Source organism: Convolutriloba macropyga, unplaced genomic scaffold (assembly GCF_964194025.1).
Source record: "Convolutriloba macropyga unplaced genomic scaffold, txConMacr16.3 SCAFFOLD_1659, whole genome shotgun sequence".
Classification (NCBI taxonomy): Eukaryota; Metazoa; Xenacoelomorpha; order Acoela; family Convolutidae; genus Convolutriloba; species Convolutriloba macropyga.
Genome location: NW_027449576.1, coordinates 1,202 through 23,596, shown reverse-complemented (window position 1 = coordinate 23,596; position 22,395 = coordinate 1,202). Strand labels below are relative to the sequence as shown.

General features: G+C 38.5%; 2 protein-coding genes across 2 annotated transcripts; both read left to right on the top strand.

Moving 5' to 3' along the window:
• Window positions 1–12,611: 12,611 nt before the first annotated feature.
• On the top strand, window positions 12,612–13,955 carry LOC142355157 (uncharacterized). Its single transcript, XM_075407411.1, has one exon. It carries the CDS (start codon window positions 12,612–12,614, stop codon window positions 13,953–13,955), a length of 1,344 nt encoding a protein of 447 aa, XP_075263526.1.
• Window positions 13,956–14,101: 146 nt separating this feature from the next.
• On the top strand, window positions 14,102–14,887 carry LOC142355156 (uncharacterized). Its single transcript, XM_075407410.1, has one exon. The coding sequence runs from the start codon at window positions 14,102–14,104 to the stop codon at window positions 14,885–14,887; it is 786 nt and encodes a 261-aa protein (XP_075263525.1).
• The last annotated feature ends 7,508 nt before the right edge of the window (window positions 14,888–22,395 follow it).

Sequence of the window (22,395 nt, the reverse complement as noted above, 5' to 3'; positions counted from 1 at the left end):
ATGAAGTTCTCATTGCTTTTTAGTACCCATGTAAAAAAATAGACCATTTAAAATTTGCAGCCAGTAAGCATTTTATTTGTCATCAGCAAGTGACAAGACCCGAAAATTAACAACAAATACCATCCAAATTGATGAAGTCACTAACTTTTGAAATAAATAATGAGAAGATTGGAAACAACATTTTTAAGAAATCTTTATGAACCTAAATTTTGTTTTCTAGAAGGTAACACATGACGTAGGGCAAATGGAGAAATGGTGTTTGAAGTTGGCAAAATTAAATCTGGTGGCACGGTTGGTTCTAGTATATCTTGAGGAAAATTTCACAACGTGGGAAAGCTGGATTTCTTCGGCAATCAAAATCGCATAGCTCGTGCTATTTTTCAGCAACTGGAAGCGATCCAATTGCAGGTTTCCGCCTTCTATGATTCAACCGTTTGTCTCCTCCATGTTTTTGCGTGACTTCTATGATGTGGCTCCTCAGTGAGTTTTTCCGACGTTCTTTGCCATCTCGGTCCGGTTTTATGCTTAGAGGATTTAAGTTTTGTCTTGAGTTTCTCAAGATCCGGCTTAACACTGTAATCGCAACTTTTCCGGGCTCTAGAAATTTGGATTTTATGGACCTGCCCATAATTATAGTGCAAACTGCAACCACTTCATAAAACTTTCAACGCTTCTCTTTGAGCGTTTGCTTACCCAATTTTTGCGGCAACTTGGAGTTTTACTGACTTCTTTTTCGGTTAAATTTGGCAGCAAACGTTCTCCGATCTGAGAAAACGTGATTCTCCAAAATTGCTTAGCTCTCTCTCTCTCTCACACTCTATCTCTCTCTCTCTCCCTCTCTCACGCATCACGCGATGTTATTGTCAACCCAATCTCAAATTTGTTGTCCTTCTGATATGCAAGCACTCATCTTCCATCGAGAAAAATTTCTATGAGTGCGACTTTGTCGTCGTTTAAATAAAAATAAATGATACTTTCGAAAGTTTAGTTCGACACTGTAGGCGTACTACATATTTTTCTAAGCGGGGTATTCAGTTTTTTGTCAATATGTGATTCAAAGAGCGAAAACTTTGTGGTCTTTATTTCCATTTTCGAAGTCAGTAAATCACAGACTTTAATGCTGTTTTCAAGTTGAGCTATTGAGAAGATGTTTTTTCATCCTTAATACATGCAAATTTTAACATATTGAATTAAACGTTCCAATCAGCCTATAGCTGAATGATCTTTGACTGGTGCGTCTAATATTTTTATATTTTTATAAAATTTTTTAACTTGATTAGTAATTAGGCGTTCTGCTTGATTCCGGTGGCTTGTGCGCGGAAAACTATGATTTTGAACATACACATATATATATATATATATATATATATATATATATATATGTATATGTATATGTATATGTATATATAAATATCAGGAAACATAACTGAAATTCGAATATTTGTCTTTTCGAATAATTCTGCAATATTGAAAACCGTTCTACTGATCTGCCTCGGTTCCGAACAAGATACAATTGAGAAGTGCTTAGCGAGTAATATTTGCTATAATAGTGATAACAGACTTGCACTCTAATGGTTTTACTATCTGTTCAAGGTTCATATACGGCCACCAGCGTTGTGTAGTGAGATATATCGTGCTACATTTTCCCGGTTTAATTGCATGTATATAGTCAATGAACGCTTCTCCCAACGCGTTAGGGATGGCAGATTTAGGGATGGCACACAGAAGCAACCTGAGCAGACATGAAGGTTCTTTCAAAACGAGTGGATGTGCGGATTAATGTCCACCATACGTCGTTCATTGTTATTCAGAGCACAATCAAATATTTCTTTCAATTCCTCGTTCTTTCTTGTAGGCGATGCTAATTTTTTCCGGGGACTATCCGTTAATCCGGGTATTTTGCAATGATGATCTGAATCGTGATTTGGAGTAGAGGTTTGTTCGCTTGGGTTAGGGCCGCGTTCAAGTGTCAACCTATTTCTTTTGTTGGTTGATTTTGTTGATTGTTTTTTTAAATTTATACATCTGTTTCAGTTTGTTTACAAGAAGCTACTGACTTTCAAATTCATATTTATCAAAGAGCGAAAAATTAATTTTTCTTTCCAGACGTTGGTAACTAACATTGGAATATCTGTTAACTGGCTGGAACTGATTTATAATTGGATGATTTTCTGGCTTTGCGAGTTGCTTTTATTATTAGTGCTCAAACTGTGCTTCATTTGAAAATGAAATTTGAGATGCAAATAATTTGTTTTACGTGTATTTATGGTGCATTCGTGCACGTTTTGAATTGTTTTGAGCAGCTTAAAAGTTTGATTTCGGTGTTTGTTTTGGTGCTGGTATTTTAAATTTAAGTGTGTTTATTTGCGGCGCAGAAGTACTAATTGAATTTGTTGATTTTTGATCAGTGTTAAGTGGGCAGTGGCTATGCGTATCAACTGCATGTACATTAATTTGCGTGTAAAATTTAGGTACAGATTTTCAGAATTCAACTGTAGAAATTTAACTGCGGCTGGGATCTATTCTAATTTGTTATTCGCTCTTTGTTATGAGACGATTCTTTCTGGCTCATTTATCTGGTTGCCGAGAAATATAATCTTTAAGAGCAAATTTTTTGCCTGGCAATCGTTTAATTGAACATTGTTTTGTAGTATTTGGTTGACCGAGCTTGTATGTGGGCTATTATGGGAAATATTAGAGCGATACTCCATAAATTTGTCTAACAAATCTCTATGCTGCGTAAAGATGGCGACAGTTTTCCCTGATAACTAGCTTTAAGATATTCAATATATCAAACGGATCCCAGTAATACAAGTTCATAAACTCTGTATCTTCTTTGAAAACGAAATGCAAGTTCTACGTTTTTCCGACCATCTATAGTATGTTTTCAAGGGCCGCTCGCTCCGAGTCACGATCAGGACGCATCACATTGGGCTCAAGTTTCCAGAATTGGATTTAAAGGCCAGTTTTTGGTTGCATATGCTATGCAAGTTTTTATTTCTTGATAATGTTTTTCTTGAAATCCAGTTTATAGTGATTTTTCTGAATTATGTTGAAGAGGACACTGACAAATTTTGAGCATGGTCTCGAATTCATTTGCCAAAATACTGAACTTAGTCAACGAATGAACGATGCCTTTTAGGTGTCTCCGTTGGCTCAATTGACCAAATAGCGGATGGTTTTCACATAGCGAAGTGCCTGCTTGACAAAAAAAAGCTTAGTCAATATTTTTTTGTTTATGCGAAGTGACACTTGGGAAGGTGAACTGGACGATTTTGATCATCTAGTCATTTGACACAGTGACAAGCTTAACTCAGGTGATCTTATTCTGAGTTCTTTACTCGCAATTAAGAGGCTAACCAAAACACATTGTGTATCTTTTAATACAATTAAAGTATTATGCGTTGCTTTCTGGATTTTGGCCGGCATATTTCTAAGACCAAGAAAAACCTTTTTTTTTAAAAAATCTGTTGGTCATTTCTTCACTCATAACGTTGTAGTTTCATTGTTTGGTTTTTTTTTCTTGTGTAAATATTTTACTACAAGCGTACTATTATGCTTTAGTGGATAGCCATGTAGTGCTTTGCGACGCGGGATCACTAATTTGTTTTGAAACAAGCTTTGTTAGCTTCTCAGTATTCGGCGTTTCGTATTTGTTTTTTTTTCTGTTAATTGATTTGTCTAGAACTTAAGAACCAAATTTTTATTTTACTGTTTGATATGTTTCTGTTTTTATTGTAACTATTATTGGAGGCTTGAAAAACTTTTTCGATGTGTTTATATAGGATCAATTTTGTTTCTCCCTTATTAAATCGTTTTTGTTAAATAATTGGTATTCTGCGTTCTGTTTATTAAATTGGTCAAAACTCTTGTGAAACTGTCAACGTGCTATGTGGGTCTTTCAAAGTCTAATACGAATAATAATATTTGCGAAGTCCTTGCCACTTGCAATTTTTATTTTACAATCAAGTTTGTTTAATTAGAGATCGATGATATCTGTGTCAACGTTAAGCCGAAACTGTTGAAGAATACTCAGCTAATTAATGATTTATGACCATCTGAAACCACAATGAACTCTATTCTAGAAACGCTCCAATTATTAACTGGGACTGGAGATCGAGTTTTCCATCGGATGGTAATAGTTTCATTCGTGAATGTTCGGAACCGCGATTTGGTTTGATTCGCTTAGCCAGATTGCTTGTAGTGAGTTGTCTACTACCTGTGACGCAAATAACTCATTCTGAATACATCAAGAGATTACAGAGTCGATATTGGGTAACTATGATTTCTACTTTTTCCTCACTGTTGTCTATTACAGTCTGCAAATAATCACAGAACCACTTGTATCTCATTCGTATAATTTGATATATAAATTGTTTATACTTTTTCCACAAAGTCTTCAGGTGAAGTTTCATCTTCTATTGCATTGACTGATTTTTGTTATTGTTATACTGACTGTTGTTTTTCTAAGGTCGCCGTTTTCGGTAATTTGGTAAAAAGTTTAGAGATTCCACAGTTATTATATTGTTGCCTTGGGCAACAATTTTGTTTTATGGTCCGGTCTCAATTGAACGCGGGGGTGCCAGTAAAAGAATTTGGAATGGAATTTTTTGAAAACCATTATATGAGGCAAAGATTTGCCTAAAAATTGAAAAAATTTACGCTGGTCAAAAACCAGTACGTTATTGAGGGCTTCGGTTTAGAATTTAAAAAAAAACCTTTAAGGCTGTCTCCATTAAAAGCTTTCTTTGTATTTCTCGGACCATCTTAATTGTGATAATAGCCTCCTTGAAAAAAGTCTCTTCCTTGTTTTCAAAATTTTTCTGCCATTTTTTGAAATATATTATTCGATTTGTAACCATGAAATCCTGTTTGTTAAAAATAAACGTTGCGGAGGCATACGAATGCCTCCTGTACGATATTCCCAAATTCAAGATTAGTCAGATTAGTGCTAGGGTATGGGAACTCTTGCAATTTAATATGCGTCTTTCCTCAATGCAGATACTTAGGTACAGTAGTGAGAGTGTCTTTCGATCTCCGAAGACCCGAGGTTTATCCCATCATATTATTCCTACCACCGTTGTCATTTGGAAATTACTTTGCCAATTCATCTTTTTTACGCATTTATGGCTCTTTGTTCACGTTCTGATTGAGCTGAAGTTCCCCGTATAGTCACCTCGTTTCTCTGTTCAAGTGTAGTTGAACTGATTCTGGTCGAGGTCCAAGCAAAATATTAAAAAAAAATTTGTTCTCTGGTAGAGCAATTTTTTACTGCATCCTCCACTTTTCCCGCCTGATAAAGGATCAGATGTGGAATTACCCCACGAAGCATCAATTGCGAAAGGTGTCCCTTTTGTGTTTGCTGACTGTGCCATTTCATGATTTAAATTGATTTTGCGATGCAAGTACGCGAGAGCATTTTGCGTTGTGGAGTTTTCGTGGCGAAGAATACTTTTCGCGCTAAGATTAGAAAAGGATTGTTGCAGGGTTTAATTGCGCGACTATTCAGGAAATGCAAAATTTGAGCGTATGAATTTGCGGTACGTATAAAATATACGAAAAAATTAAGATCAGAAACAGTTAAGCAAATCGGGAAATTAACACCGTATGAATAAAACAATAGCACTTGAAATAAGCCTAGAAGTTAAAAGTTAAACTTCAATTGCGCAAATGGAGTTTAAAAAATCATCTGTAAGGAACTCACATAATCTAGTATAAGAAACAGTTCTTGAATTTGGACAATGCTAGATGGCAAAGGCGAACCCAACGCATAAATGTCTTCTAACTATGATGAATTGTTTTTACCTTATGCAAACATGCATCAACTATAGTGTTTCAAAAATTCGAGGTGCATGGGAACGTTTCAGATATATGAATTATGGACCTCAACTTGCATCCTGCATTTAAGAACACTCAAGGTTTAAAAACTTGTCTAACAATGTCGCAATGATTGCCTTGACTTCAATGTTATTGAATTCAACCTTATTGACTTTAATTGGTCTCTAAAACTGTATGTCTCTAAGATTGATAATTCTTCATTTTTTCAGATATACCACTGTATAAAAAAAACGCAAAAGGTATAATTAATTAAAAAGTTAATATCAACTCGGTTATATATTCTTGGACAAAAGAATGAGCGAGCAAAATATCTGGAAGGCAGTTCAAAGGTTTATAATGTTTTCAAAAAAGTAAAAAAAAATTAATATTTTCTTTTATGCTTTCGTTGTGAGGCATTTTCTTGGCGGAAAATCTTGGTCGACATTTTTTCATAATTGATATAGCAACTAAAAACAACAGATTGGTTGTCTCCTTTTGATAGTTCTTCGGCCAGCAAAAGTTGTCCACTGAAATTGTCAAAGTAATTAAATACAACTTTTTGTATACGTTTTTTTGCAAACCTCATATGGGCTCTCTTTAATGCCTCAATCTTTTCAGGTGCAGAGCTACTTATTTTTAAGCTCGAAGTTGACTCGCCTAATTCTATAGGACTAACCAACTATGGACAACAATGAAGATATACTTCAGTCAATACGACAAGATTTTCAAATTTGTCAGAAATTTAGACAAAATGATGTTTTTCCTCTTTCCCTGCGATGCATCAACAAAACATGAAAGCTTGACTGACGTAAAATGATAGCCTCGGATATATTCCCGAATATATTCAGATGTTGGAACAATAAAACAAATCAGAGCCTCCTTAAAAATTATTACGTAATCGTGATGAAGCCGTCTTCAGAAGAACCAAACTATACTGTGATTATTCGGGGGAAAAGTATGCGGGGGAAAAGCTGCGGGGGAAAAGTATGGGACTAAAGAGGTATGGTCTGTGAAAATGTAAAAAAAATTCGTGAATACAAACATTTTAGTGCATGTCAGAGTTCAGGTGAGAACATAGCCGCTTGTTGAGTTGAAATTTGTTTGAATCTGGTTTATAATACCATGAACACAATATTAGCCTAATATGGAATGAACGCTGTGTTTTAGATTTAGACTACGGTGTTATCAAGTAAAAAAGCGTGCCATAATTCTGAGATATATACACGATTTATTAAAAACATAGGAAAAATTGCAGCATTTTTTTGTCCAATCAGATAAAAGTCTCCAATATACGAATAGAAAGGGCTATAATTTACGCAGAATTCTCGGAAAAAGCGCAAATAACCGAATTGTTACTCTGTATTTTCTTGAAACATATCAAATAACACCTATCTTGAGTATTTTTGCTTATTTTAACGTATTGGTGAAGAATTGTGACAGGCTCTGATCTGAGGAATCAACAAAGATAAAAACACGAAAGGGTTCTTGTCATCTAAACATCTTGTTGTTTTGGTGGTCCTCGATAAAAAACACGTTGATTGCTAAAAGTAACGTGTTTTCGACGCTTTAAATGGAACTAAAGTGGTGTGTGTACTGATTAGTCAATTTTTATCGGACATTATTATATCACGACCTTTTTGACAGGTGTAAACGGTCCGTAACCGTTTAGGCCCCCAATCCTTCCCCTTGTTATTTAGTTCAAATTTATTGAGTTCATATTCATAATCGCTGTAAAAGTCATATCTTTAACTTTGATTTTTCATGACTTTCAATGCCAAACCTTTTTATTCATTATCATACATGAGTTTCATCGTGCCACACTTAACTTTGATAGTAAATGCGGGTATAAACCACACCTTTGTAAGCTATTATTTAACAAGCATACAAGCTTATAGAAGAACATACAGCAAAATAAACTCTTGAAAATCAGTCATTGTCTCTGAAAGCGGATCAGACTAAAGAAAAGATAACAAATTTTGGCGCATCCTCGGTTTTAAAACCGAACCATCGACTCACAATACAGAGACAACTTAAAACTTCTGACTTGTAGTTTTTCACTAAATCTTAAAAAAATCCCACCCCTTAGCTGAATTAAACGTGCTATAGATTTTTTCCATCTGATATTTTAGCACTCCAAATTTCTAGGCTGTCAGGCTTTCTAAGTAAGTTACAGTTCGATGACCTTCCCCCTGCATCGTTCATTGCACTCCGAACATTATGATGCAATGCGCCCAATGCAGTTCTCTAGTCCATGCGGCTAGAGGTCCCACATTTGCTAATAAGATTGACTGGGGCCTGAGCGGGTGAGGCTTCGGGTTCTCTTTTGAACCAACGCATAGGCTGACGACGGGGATAGTCGAACATATACATAGGTAGCAAAGCCTGATCTCTCTTAGATTATAGCACGTTCTAGTTCAGCTAAAACTCTCTGACCCTAAGTCTAGCGAAAGGGCATATAAAATTTCAGGGTTTGATTAAGCCCTTCTTACATTCAAACAGATACTCTAGCTGATTCTGATTTACAGTTTTAAACCCGCTGACACGCAAGTGCAAAAGTTTTTGTTTCTAGGCACAAAATTTTCTAAAAGGTAAAACAGTATCCTCCCCAGGTTAGGGTGTTTCTTTGCGACCGTGATCAGACAAAACCCTCCCCACAGCGCAAAGCGTGCATACTATAATTTAATAAAAAAACAGCATTCAAGCAAGATTTGGTAAAACATAAGACAACCAAACCATTAATAGCTGTCCACAACGCAGTATAAATAGCATTCAAGTTATTTTTAGATACAAAAAAAAACAATTAATAAGCGTTCAAACAACATTTTAATTGCTAACTAAAAGTGCAGTGACTCTTATAGACACTCATAGTGCAATAATGTTTTTTGTGAATGTCATCGTGCAACCATAAACAAAGTAACCATTAACCAATGAGAAAAGCCAGAACCATGTCAAGCAAAACCAAAACAAAGTCAACCTCCAAGGCTCAACTCATGCAACTCTTGAGTTCAAAGTCATTGAGTGGGATGCAGCACAAGACCTACTCGACGAACAAATGCAACAAACAGAAGCAGCAACAGACCTCCAAGAGCTCGTTGAGGAACTTCGACAGCAAAAAGCGGAGCTTGATTGCTTGTGTAACGAACTCATAGAACAGCAGTTGACACAAGAAGAGGTCGACACTGTTGCTGCAGAGTCTGCACGGAGAAATTGCAAATGGCTGAGAACCAAACAAAAAGTTAGATTGCTTCATGGGTCAAACCATCAAAAGTTCATCTCTTACGACACCTCCTCGGAAGAACCCAACAAAATAAGCAGCAAGGTGGTTGTTTCAGGAAGCAGACGTAAACAACCAAGCGGAATGAGACGTAAAACGCCATTGCAAAATGCAGGTGAAAACGCTGAGAGCTGGGATGTGGTGTTCAGTTCTGATGACCATGATGGTGAACTGTTCAAAAACAGTCATCGTGATCTTCAAAAGGAAGAACAATTGAAGAAAAATACAATGCTCAGCAACAGAAACCAAAAGAGAACAGTGAGATACAGGAGCATCGCAGCTTCAGTGAAGATGCGAAACAGGTTCAGAGTTGCCCGATTGTTGATGTGAATGTTGCAAATCAAGGTTTTGCTACCCTCAATATTTCTAGCGATCAACCATCAGACACTGTGTACTGGAATTCCGGTACAGCAACCGGATTTCAACATCAAGCAATGCCTGACAATTTCACTCAAACTTTTGCAGACAATCACTATCCGCGTGATCAGCAGCAGTCACGTCATTTGCTCGGTAGTCAAATGGATCACTCATTCCCAGAGACAAACAAAATGATGAACGCTCCCAACGGAGAGACCAACCGTCACTTCAATTTCATGCCACAACAGTTTTCTGAGCAACAGTTCCAACAACGAACCCACAGTTCTGAATGGACCAATCATCAAGTAATGATGAAGGCGTTCAGTCTACCAAAGATTAATCTTGACCATTTCTCAGGCGATTCTTTGATGTGGCATCAATGGTACAGCTTTTTCTAGTTAACCATTCACGACAATCCAGCTCTTTCAACTGTTCAGAAAATGACATACTTGCAAAACTCGGTAACTCACAAAGCAAAAGACTTCATCTGTGGTTACTCTTACAACGGAGACTTCTATAAGGAGGCACTTCAGGAACTTATCAGAAAGTTTGGAAAGCCGCAGCATGTTGTGAGTGCGTACCTCACACACCTTGAACAATGGCCTAGGACCAGAATGGATGATCCCAGCATTTTGTAAGTTTTGCGTCCTTCCTCAGACGTTTGGTACAGACCTTTCGACTTCACCATTTTGAATCGGACCATTTTGAAGGCTTCTGCGGTAGTTAAAGTTGCCAAGGAGAAGTTGACAACACCAATGACGATTCGCTGGAATCAACATGTAAGGAGCATGAGAATAGAGCCGCCAAATCTGGCTGACTTTGCAGATTGGATAAGCACATATGCAGAGGCTTGCGAGGATGTCTCTCCACAAAGACCACAAAGGACAGACTGGGTTGAACGGCCTTCCCAAGGCCAGAAACACTCCAACATAGTTCTTCAAGCCAGCTCAAGTTGTCAACTATGCTCTGGGGATCACAACCTTGGTCGCTGCAAAGAATACCTGAGCAAGTCTGTAGCTGACCGTCAGCAATTGGTGAGGCATCACAACTTGTGTGTCAATTGCTTGAAGAGACATGAGAGTGGATTTTGTAAATCAAAGATTCGATGTCTTGTAGACAGATGCAATGGGTTCCATCATTCAACTCTCCATCGAGAAGACTTCAGGACTTTGCAGAGAAGTGATTTCCAAGCAACGAGTAAAGGGGGATTTCAATCCAGGAACAACCCGGTGCAGTCAAACTACGGTAGAAACTTCAACCAAACAACGTCTCAGCTTTCGTCAACAACCAGTAGCACGCCAAACACCAACAACAGAAGGGCATACAATCAAAACAGTTTCAACCCACGTAATCCAAGCTATGGAAACAACAACTCGCATCAAACTGCTAATCAGCAGCTCATCAATCCCCAGCAAACTAATGACAGAAGTAACACTCACTTTCAATCGGTGACTAGCAACGAACTGAATGATGATTCATCAAAACTTCCACGGGTGCAAAACCACACTTGTAGCAGAAATCGGGAACCCACATGGGTCAGAGCTTTTATTCAACTACAGGCAATACAAGTCACGCTCTTCTACAAAGACTTCAACATAGAGACCTATGCACTTTTGGACAGTGGAAGTGATAATACACAGATCACACAAAACATTGCTGATGCTCTTCGGATTAGAGTCCCCAAAGATATAGAACTTCCTCTAGCTTCGCTACATGGGGAGCACACAGTGACAACAGCTGATGTCATGATTGGAATTGGTTCACTTCACAGCTCAAAACCGGTGACAAGTCTTCCTGTGTACGCAACCTCCATTGAGCAGTTCCAGATGCCAATTGTCCCCGCAGAAATGTTGAATAGACTTTGTAGCGACCATGATCATTTGGCAGAAATCAACTTCCCACAAATTCGTGACAACAAAATTGGAAATCTCATAGGGGCAGATGCTTTTCTGGCTACTGTTCCAAGACATTTCACTACCGGCAAACCAGGAACACCCTAGAGAGTCAACACACTGTTAGGATGGACTTTGACAGGCCCTGTGCCACAAGAGTACTTTCAACCAAACCAAAAAGGAAGCAGCAACCACAACATCACTCTTTTCAACCATCTCAAGCGAGGTAGTGACGACCCGGAAGAAAATCTTCTACATCTTTTTTGGACCTTTGAAGGTGTCAACTTTAGTCAGGGTTCTACGAAGGGACACAATAAAGAAGACCAGAAGGCAATAAAGACTTTGGCAGAGACCACACATCACAACGGGGAAAGATATGAGATTGGACTCCCTTGGCGAGAAAACGTCACGCTACCCAACAACTACTTCATGGCAAGGGTTCAGTGGCACGCCCTGCAGAAGCGAATAGAGAGAGACAACCAACTGAAACAGAGATATATGACCACTATCTTTGATGATATGGACAAGGGATACATAGCAGCTGTTACGAACCAGGGTGCAAAGAACATTTGGTACCTACCGCATCATCCCGTCATCAACAAGCAAAAACCAGACAAGATAAGACGAGTGACAAATGCAGCCTCAAAATACAAAGGGGTTTCTTTGAACGAAGCACTGCTAACGGGACCGGACCTTTTGTGCAATCTACATGGACTTCTTCTACGGTTTCCTCAGTACAAGGTTGCAGTAACAGCAGACATAGAAGCTATGTTCATGCAAGTTGGAATCAGAGAAGAAGACCAAGATGCTCTCCGTTTTTTGTGGAGCGACAATGATCAGGAGAAGACATCCAAATACCAACGACTCATTTTTGGAGCAACATGTTCTCGCGCCTGCGCAATTTTTGTTCTGCAAAAGTGCGCCAACGATAAGAGACAAGAACATCCAAAAATTTTTGATTCAATCACAAAACAATTCTACATGGATGACTTCATTCAAACATTCTCAACAGAGGAAGAGGCAGCAAATACAGCGACTGAGCTGAAACTTGTTCTCAAAACAGGGGGATTCAACCTCACCAAGTTTCTCACCATGCTGTGCATTCATAACCATGCTGTGCTTGAAAAGATTCCAGAGGAAGACAGAATTGGAGTTCTAAAGTCACAAAGGATACTTGGTCAAACATGGAACCCTGAATCCGATCAACTTCTTTTTGCAAAACCAAACTGAGCTATGAAAGAGAGAATATCACACAGAGAAAGCTTCTCTCAATGGCTGCTTCTTTGTTTGATCCCATTGGAATAATCTCGCCTTTTGCAATTCGACTTAGATGCATCTTGCAAAAAGTCGTCAAACAAGGACACAATTGGGACCAGCTACTATCAAAAGAACATTACGACGAAATTCAGCAATGGATGGAAGACTTCCAGAATATGCCTTCAATTCAAATCCCCAGTTGTCTAGTTCCCAACGTCGATGGAACTCAAGAGTTGCACACCTTCACAGACGCTTCACTTTCAGCAGTATCAGCAGTGGTGTACCTGAGGACAATCTCCGCTGACGGCTCAATAGCTACCCACTACGTCATCAGCAAGTCCAAGGTGGCACCAATCAAACAGATGAGCACTCCCAAATTGGAGCTCGAAGCAGCTACACTGGGAGCAGAACTAGCAGGCTTCTGTGAGACCGAGATGACAATAGATGTGAAGAGCAAAAAATTTTGGACCGACAGCACAGCAGTACTCAGCTGGATCAAATCAAAGGATCGACAGAAGATGTACATCGCAAATTGGCTCAACAAAATTGCTGAGAACTCAAACAAAGACGATTGGCGACACGTACCAGAAAAAATGAACCCGGCTGATCATGGCACCAGAGGTCTAGCTCCATGCGATCGTCAAAAATTGTGGATAACAGCACCTTCTTTCCTGATCAAACCTGAGAGCGAGTGGACATTCTCCGGTGACAAAACAGCTCAAACATACGCGACTCAAGTTAAAGTTAAGACCATTGAAAAACCGTTGGTAAATCCAAACAGATTTTCAAATTGGCCTAGACTCCTTGGCACAATTAGAACAGTGTTTCGAGCAGTGCGCGTACTGAAGAGGTTGATCAAACGCGACGTAGCTTGCGACTTGGACGACTTCGCGGCTGACGAAAACCAGGCTCGGAGCTTTCTCTTGAGGATATCTCAGTCCACACACTTCAAGGACACAGTTTCTCGACTTCAAAGTGGACTACCCCTATACAAGAAGGACAAACTATTACCATATACACCCATTCTGGATAGCGACGGACTACTTAGGGTTGAGGGACGAATTCAGAAATCTGGATTGCCTTTTCAGAGCAAACATCCGGTGATACTCCACAGCAAGTGCAGAGTTGCCAAACTGCTTATTGAGAAAGCACATCACAACTTAGGGCATCATAGAACTGAACATGTTCGTGCACATATCCAAGCAATGTTCATGATAGTTGGAATCCGCAGAGCTCTAAGAACTTTAGGGAAGTACTGCTTCATCTGCAGACGCTGTCGAGCAGACAATGTCAGACCGAAGATGGCTCCTCTACAAAATTTCGCTTTCCGGAGCACTCCAAACTCCACCCATTTGTGAATACTAGAAGGGACATGTTCGGTCCCTTTCACATTGAAAAATCCCGAACCCAGACAGAACTCAATTATGTCTGCATGTTTACATGCTTGGTCACACGAGCAGTACACTTGGAAGTTTTTGAGGACCTCTCTACTGACTGTCTACTAATGGCTATTCGACGTTTTGTATCCAGACGAGGATACCCTGGTGTCATTGTTTCGGACAACGGGAAAAATTTTGTTGGAGCTAACCAGGCAATGAAACTCAATTTTCAGGAAAACTACAAACCAGACAACAATTACATACGTCTCCAGCTGGCCCAACAGAACATCCAGTGGACGTTCAACCCACCTCTGGCACCGCACTTCGGAGGGGTTTGGGAACGACTTATCCAGTCGGCTAAACGAAGCCTACTTGTTGTCCTCGGAAGCCGCCGACTAAACTTTTCAGTCTTCCATACAGTCGTAGCGGAGGCAGAAGGAATTCTTAATTCACGCCCACTGACGCATGTTGGGAGCACTTTGACCGACGAGGAACCATTAACACCGAATCATTTCCTGATGAGAAGACGCCACTTTTGCCTAAAACCTCTGGCAAACAACAGAACCCGGTTTTCAATTAAAGACTTCAAGGTGTCACAGACCCTTTTGGACCACTATTGGTCTCGTCTTCTCAAAGAATTTGTACCGGAACTTAACAGACGGAGAAAATGGCAGCAAGCCAACGCTGAGCTCAAGGAAGACGATGTTGTTTGGCTCTACAAAGATTTTACACCCCGAGGAATTTGGCCCATTGGTCGGATCGTCAAAGCACATGTGAGTAGAGATGGAGTGGCAAGAAGCTTCGACATCAAGACCAGTACTGGCATGGTGCAACGTCCCGCAGTGAGATTGGGCAAACTGTTTGAAACTGACTATGATTCTTCTTCTTCGTTGGCCGCGGAGGGTGAATGAATATTCCTTCAATCATGTCAAATTGATGCATAAAACTCACTTAAGCGGAAACTTTTGAGGCAGTAAATTTGAATTTCTGATGTCAATCATTTTGTTCTTTTCTGATAAATTTATTTGCTAAGTTTTGTTGTTGCTTGCCGGAGTGTAAACGGTCCGTAACCGTTTAGCCCCCCAATCCTTCCCCTTGTTATTTAGTTCAAATTTTTTGAGTTCATATTCATAATCGCTCTAAAAGTCATATCTTTAACTTTGATTTTTCATGACTTTCAATGCCAAACCTTTTTATTCATTATCATACATGAGTTTCATCGTGCCACACTTAACTTTGATAGTAAATGCGGGTATAAACCACACCTTTGTAAGCTATTATTTAACAAGCATACAAGCTTATAGAAGAACATACAGCAAAATAAACTCTTGAAAATCAGTCATTGTCTCTGAAAGCGGATCAGACTAAAGAAAAGATAACAACAGGGAACAATTTCTTTTTCTTACTAAGATTGCGCGTATTGGTCATAGCTTAATTTTTGTAACAATGTCATCATTTGCTTGTTTTTCGCGTTGTCACAGCTGTTCCTTCACTGCTATTACTCATATAAAACTATGGCATAGATGCAACATACAGACAGTGGAGAAACTGTCCCATCGATTCACTGTGAGGTTACGGGGGGAGGGGGGAGTTTTCATACTGGGTTAATGAATAAATGTCGCTGGCTGTGTTAACTTATATAACTTGACAAATCTACTTCTCAAGCGCCCGGAAAGTTAACAGGTGAGTACGATTGAGGTACTCCACTGACGGAAGAACCGCGTACAAATAACTTCAAAACGACGATACAAGTCACACACCCTTTTTGTGGCAACTAACCCGGACTCTCGTGTCATAGCAAATAATTTCTGAAACAGAGGACAAGTCAATCAAAATTGGTTTTCGCATTTCTGAATCTTTGTTTTACAATTATAAACCAGCTCTACTCCAGTGAGCTCTCTCTCTCTCTCTCTCTCTCTCTCTCTCTCTCTCTCTCTCTCTCTTCTCAGTATTGACAAACTAATTGACTTGTACTGATAGGTGTGGTTTACAGTATTAGGCAAAATGGCTGTCTTAACAGGTAAATTAAGCATAAGTTCAGTCTAAACTGAAATTTTCGAATTGTGAAAATTATTCCGTAACGTGTCGGAGCATGCTTAAACAAACGTTGAGAAAGTGTGCTTCTACAACCAACGTATTGTTTACTAGTAAACAATTTGCAAGCGTTTTTCAGAATTTCGAGGAAATAATACTACTCAATCTCAACTTATCAGAACTCGAACAACTACTTCTTCGACGTCTAAGACAGAAACTTCAGAACTCGAACAACTTTGACTTGTAAGACAGAAACTTCAGAACTCGAACAACTTTGACTTGTAAGACAGAAATTTCAGAGCTAACTACCCTATCCTGGAGTTCTTGAAGTTAACACACGTAGACGACAAACCTAGCGCTTGACTCTTTTGCTAATATGTTGAATAGTGTACATCTGCTGCAATCACGCATCAAGTCTACCGTTCCATTAATTTGAGGTGCAAGCGAAAGCTTCAGAATTTTTGGAAAGAGATCCAAGTTCAAAACCAGAACATACATATCAAACCAGTTCCTTAGCTTGCATCCTGCAAATATGAGCAAGTAATGTTTAAAAACATGTCAGCCAACGCCTATAGTTTGCTTCCCCTGGTCGAGGTTTTCGTTCGTGCTCGTTTATGAGGCAGATCGTTTTTGAACGCACACAGGGGGTACGGTGCGTTCAAACATACACAGTCGAGAAATTTTTTTGAACGAGCAACATAAACGCACCAAGTACTTACGGTCGAGCCAAAGTCTGCTCCAGAGACGAGCCAAAATCTGCAACATAGACGCACCAATTCTGCAACATAGACGCACAAATTCTTTCTTGGGTTGCCAGAAATAATCGCACAATTTTTCTTGTAGTCTTGGACAGTAAAGAGAGCTCGAGAAAAAACAGACTGCGCTGGCTTCGCACCTTAATTTTTTTTTCGAGAGCCAGTTTTATGTCGCTTTGCTTGATTTTGTTTGAAAATTATAAATTACTGGCAGAGAAATCGGAGCAACTTGAGTCTTTTCACTACTTGAACGAGCCAAAGTCTGGATCATAAATTTGTTTGGTCATAAATTGAACGAGTCAAAGTCTGTATCATATCGTATTTTGGTCTGGACAGGTCTTTTCATAAGCGGTTTCGAACGAGCAAATTTGAACGAGGCAATGTCTGGATCATAAGCATTATTGGTCTGCCTGGGTATTTTCATAGGCAAAAATGGCCTTGATGGGTATTTTCATAAGGAGTTTTGAACGAGGACCTCAACCTGGATCAATTCAACGTCGGTTAACAGTCTATAAAACTGTATTTCTCAAAGGTTAATAATTATTCAGCTTTTCATCTGGAGTTTTAAAACCTAAATTATATACAACCATATAGAGAAAATTAAATAAAGAATTAATCAAAAGAAGTAAATCTAAAGTAGGTTATGATTTTTGGGACAAAGTTCAATGAGTGCAAAATATCTGGAAGAACAGATTTCTGTCTGCTGCATCTTTCCGGGTTCAAGAGTTTTCACTCTAAGTGTCCATTGCTGCTAGCAAACTTTATCTAGTTTTTTTAATGAATTTTTCTAGTAAGTTGTAGGGGTGACTTTTATCACGGCCGTGTATTCTGAGCAGGGAAACCTTGTCCGAGCCAGATGTCTCCCACTGTCTTGCATTAAGGCAAGTTTTAGTTTCTACTGGAGAGATTTGTGTTGCATATGAGTCGTTGTGTTTGTACAACGCAATATTTTATCATCTTTTTCTTTTTCACACTTACTAGTTTACCAGCTTACCTTCTGGTGATCATTCTATTTAGTTTGGTGGGGATATAAGGGGGTCAGATTGGGCCCAGTGGTCCGTTTTTTTAAACGGGGTAGCAGATTGAGCAATTTTGTAATTTGTTCGTAACAGTCGGTCACTGCACAGGATTTTGACTCTCAAAAACAAGATCTTTGAGGCACACTGCCTGAACGAAATAGTTGAAAAACTGACCAATTTTAAAAAGACAGAATGTACATTAGCTATTTTGCGGAACCATTATGTAGTGGAACCTTGGGATATGAGCCACCTAAGCGCTCTTCTATCAAAAGCAAGAGCAACCACTGATGATACTTCACAGGATGAACAAGATTTTATTCAAGTTCAAAACAAACGGAAACGTTTTCGAAATCGAAACGAGAGGAAATCGATGTCAGAGCCAGTTAGACCAATAGTTACAACAATCAGTCCGAGACCAACTCAAGTGCAATTTGCCCGAACTATGAAGACAAAAATCCCACATCTGAAATAACAAAGAATTAGACAATTGCCAAACTCATTCGATTTATTTCTCCAACCGCAAACGAAAGCCTCCGGTGATAGTATCTTGTCAGGTATAAACCTGCAACAAGTGTTCCCAAACGCAAATGTAAACGCAAGAAATACACTGCCAAAAACCAAGCCCAAATCAAGTTTTGTCAGTGTCAATGTGCATCACAGCATGCAAGAAGATGAAATAAAAGCGGAAGTCACGAGCAATATCGGAATGAATGTAGTAAAAGTGACAAGGATTATAAGCCAAGCAAGTGGAAAACCTGCAAAGCTTATTAGAGTAATAACAAAATCAACAAATCATGTTTTAGCAGCAGAAAAGCACAGTGTAAAAATAGGTTGACTGATCTACAGTTGTGAACCAAGCCAAGAGCTGACACATGTTAAACAATGCTTGAAGTGTCAGAAATATTGACACTCCGCCAACGAGTGTAAAAACGAGCAGCGTTGCCGGCAATGCTCGAGCCAGTACACAGTAAAACAATGCAACGAACCAAAAGAAAAAGCCACGTTTGCGAATTGAAGTGGATCGCACGTATCTGTGTACAAAAAGATGTTCCTCCTATCAAAATGCAGTTTTTAAAGCAACAAAGAGAAAACAGGATATCAAGTACACTGCAGTAGCAAAAAGACAACCAGAAATGTTACACCCAAACTCATCTTTCTCAGCAATAAACATAAGTGTTCTGGTAGCTGAAGTACTCAGCAAAATCCGATCAAATTTCAACACAATCAAACTTCAACACAGTGATATAAGCAATGTTGTGAGTATCAGTGCAAGCAGAATATTTGGTGACCAAATAGAAAGTCAAAAAGAACATGACAGCATAAAAAATGCTAATGACAATTTCACGACTCTTCCAAAGCAACAAATTTCATCAAACAGCCATCAATTCAGCCAACACAAAAAAATCAAAATAATGCAATCAAACTGCCGAGGCTTATCTAACAAAATATCAAAACTTCTTGTCTTTATGAAGGAAAAATATATTGATATTGTGTGCCCGAATGAAGTCAAGAGCTGGTATAAACAAAAATCTCACCGATTATTATTTCGTAGTTACAAAACCGAGAGCAAATAAGTCACATGGCTCAATGATATTAGCAAGGAAGGCAACGACAAAAATAAAAGTTGAAACAGAAAAATCTGATAAAAATGAACGAAGAAAAATATTCGAAATAATAAAAGCAAGCTTTGAAGTAGCTGTTCTAAGTCATCTCTGGGTTATAGTTCCTTACAACTCACAAGGTCTGGATTTGAACCTGACAGAAAACTTTGAATTTGAAATGAAAAACGTTTTTTTTGCGGAGATTTCAACGCTCCACATCAAGAACTGAATTGCACTCATAACTCTGAAAACGGCAACTGGAAACAATAGAAACTGGAACTTTTGAGCTTTTAATTAACAGTTTTCACACATATCATTCACATCAAGGAGACTGTCGACATATGCTTGATCTACACTTCACCGATCAATCAGTCTTCAATTTTTTGACACATTTTATATTTTCGATGACTTTGGTTGTGACCAAAACTCAACCCTTACAACCTTGAATAGAGTAATTCTGAACAGATTTGATTTGAAGGCGACAATAAACCTCAAAAAATTCAACCAGATTGCCAGACAAGAATATGAAAACTCTGTGCTCTATTCACCTGTCTATCCAAAATCAGAAGAACTGTATCAATTTAATGAAGTAATTGTACAGATCATTCGATTCTTGCGACAGCAGTCGTATATCCTACAAAAAAGATTTACATTTGGCCAAGAAACTACTTATCCGCGAAAAGAAAAAAGAAGAGAGCTTTAAAGAACTAATGGAGGACAGTACAAATCCCTGAAAAAAAGTTGCTTCAAAGAGAAAGAAAGAGGTCCATGAAACGATCGGACAAAATCAAACAATCAAAACTGATCGCAAGTGCTCAAAATAAGGGGAGCAAAATCTTTTGGAGAGCAGTTCAAGCATTATGTGGTGATTTAAAAAACCAAATAAAACTGAACAAAGTGTTGAAGTCTCATATAAACAACTCAGATCAACAACAGACTTTGAAAAATGCGAAATACACAAAACGCTTCTACAGGATACAATGAAATCTAAATAAAAACAAAAGCTTGGAACTAAGAACTTCGAGAAAAATGAAAAAAGACAAAAATGTTTCTCCAATGCAAACATATTGAACCAAATAACTACTGTGTTATAAAACTAAATAAAAACAATGAAATTCTGGACGAAACAAGTAGATCAAGGATCAAGACCAGGACCAGACAAAATCAGCTATAACATCTTGAAAAGGTTACCTAAGTGCGTCAAAGCAAAAATTTGTCTCCTGATAACTAGCTCAATAAAAATATCTTATATTCCAACTACATGGAAAGATTCACAAGTCAAAATGTTACCATAGCCGACCAAACACAAAAAAGATGCAGAGAATTACCGACCAATCAGCCAAACTAATTGCACTGCAAAAATTTGTGAAACTGTAGTTAAGAATATTGCCCTAACGCACTGTAGAACAATGGTGACTTCGGTGAAGTGCAAAGTGCGTATAGAAGGAACCGCTGCACAACTGATAACTTGTTCCAACTTACTTAGCACGCAACAAAAGCATTTCAGGGGTCAGAAATGGTGGGATTTATCTGTATAGATATCGAAAAAGCGTTTATTGCATTCTGGAATATACTACTTTAAAACAAACTGCAAAAATTGGTTTGTATAAACCTGTGATGAAAAGGGTTAACTTTTTTCTCTCTCAAATAAGTATCTTCGTGAAAATTAATAACTCAAAAAGTGGCACATTTTCAACACTAGCTGGAGTACTCTGGGCAGTGTCATTCCACCAATATTCTTCCTGGTTTACGTCAGTGGCATTCCCGTTATACTTGCAGTAAATTCTTAATTTGCTAATGATTTTGCCTTTTACTATGGGTTGCGCTCCTGTAGATTAATTCAGGAGAAACTTCAGTATTCAGCAGACAAATTGATCAAATGGTGTAAAAAAACTGAAAAAGAGAACAAATCCTGACAAAACAAATTTATGCTTTTTAAAAATCCGTCAAAAAAGATTGCCAGTCTAGATCTTTATATCAATGGTACACGAATCGGAGGCGCAAATTCAGTCAAATTTCTTGGCGTAGACCTTCCACCGCATCTAAAGTGGAACGAACACTGCAAAAGTTTGGTGGAAAGAGCAAATAAAAGAATCTACCAACTATGGCGGCTCAGTCAGATCAACATTGATGGAGAGTGCTTGCTGACTTTGTATAAATCCTGGGTTTGAACTCTATTTCTCTATGCGAATGCCGTCTGGATTGACCAATCTAATTCAATTATCAAGAACATACAAATGACCCAAAATGGAGCTTTAAGGACTTGGATGGGGAAACCCTATTGGTACAGTGTCGAAAAACTCCATGAGCAAGCCAATTTACATTCTCTAAGGGATATTCTGATCAGATTAGCATAAGAGTACCTGAAATGCGCAAAAGAAAACAAGAACGAATCAATACTTGTACTCATCGAGAAAAAGGGACAACGTCCAAAAAACAGTTATCGATGCACACTGGCCATCTGTCATGCTAAAGTTCTTTAGATTTAAGGTCGACAAAAATGCCGTATGTGCTGATGATGACAAAATACTGCCGTTATTGACAACAATCAGAGTACAATGCGCGAGCAGCCAACGATTTTTGAACAAAACGAATGAAGCATTGGAAGATGGTTCGAGTCAGAGCAACAACTTGCAGTCTTCTTTTCTTATTTTATTTACTTCATCTAAATTCCAGTTCCTGTATCGCAGAACAACCATCAACCAATGAATTAATACCAGCCGCTTGCTTAATTTATTCGGGGCAAGGTCAAATAAACACCGTCCTAACCCTGCAGCTAAGTCAGCCGCTCACCTAGTAAATTTGGAGCATAGCTATGAAAAAGACAGGAAAACACCAGCAATTTCCGCAGCTTTTGTCTACTGAAAAATCTTAATCGATTAGCATTACTCAACCAAGAAAACGTTTTTATTTTCCACATTCACTTTACTGATATCTTTAACACAATCAAGTTACAGTTATACAACTAACGACATAATATAGTTCTATGCGTGGTTTGGCTCAGTGGTTT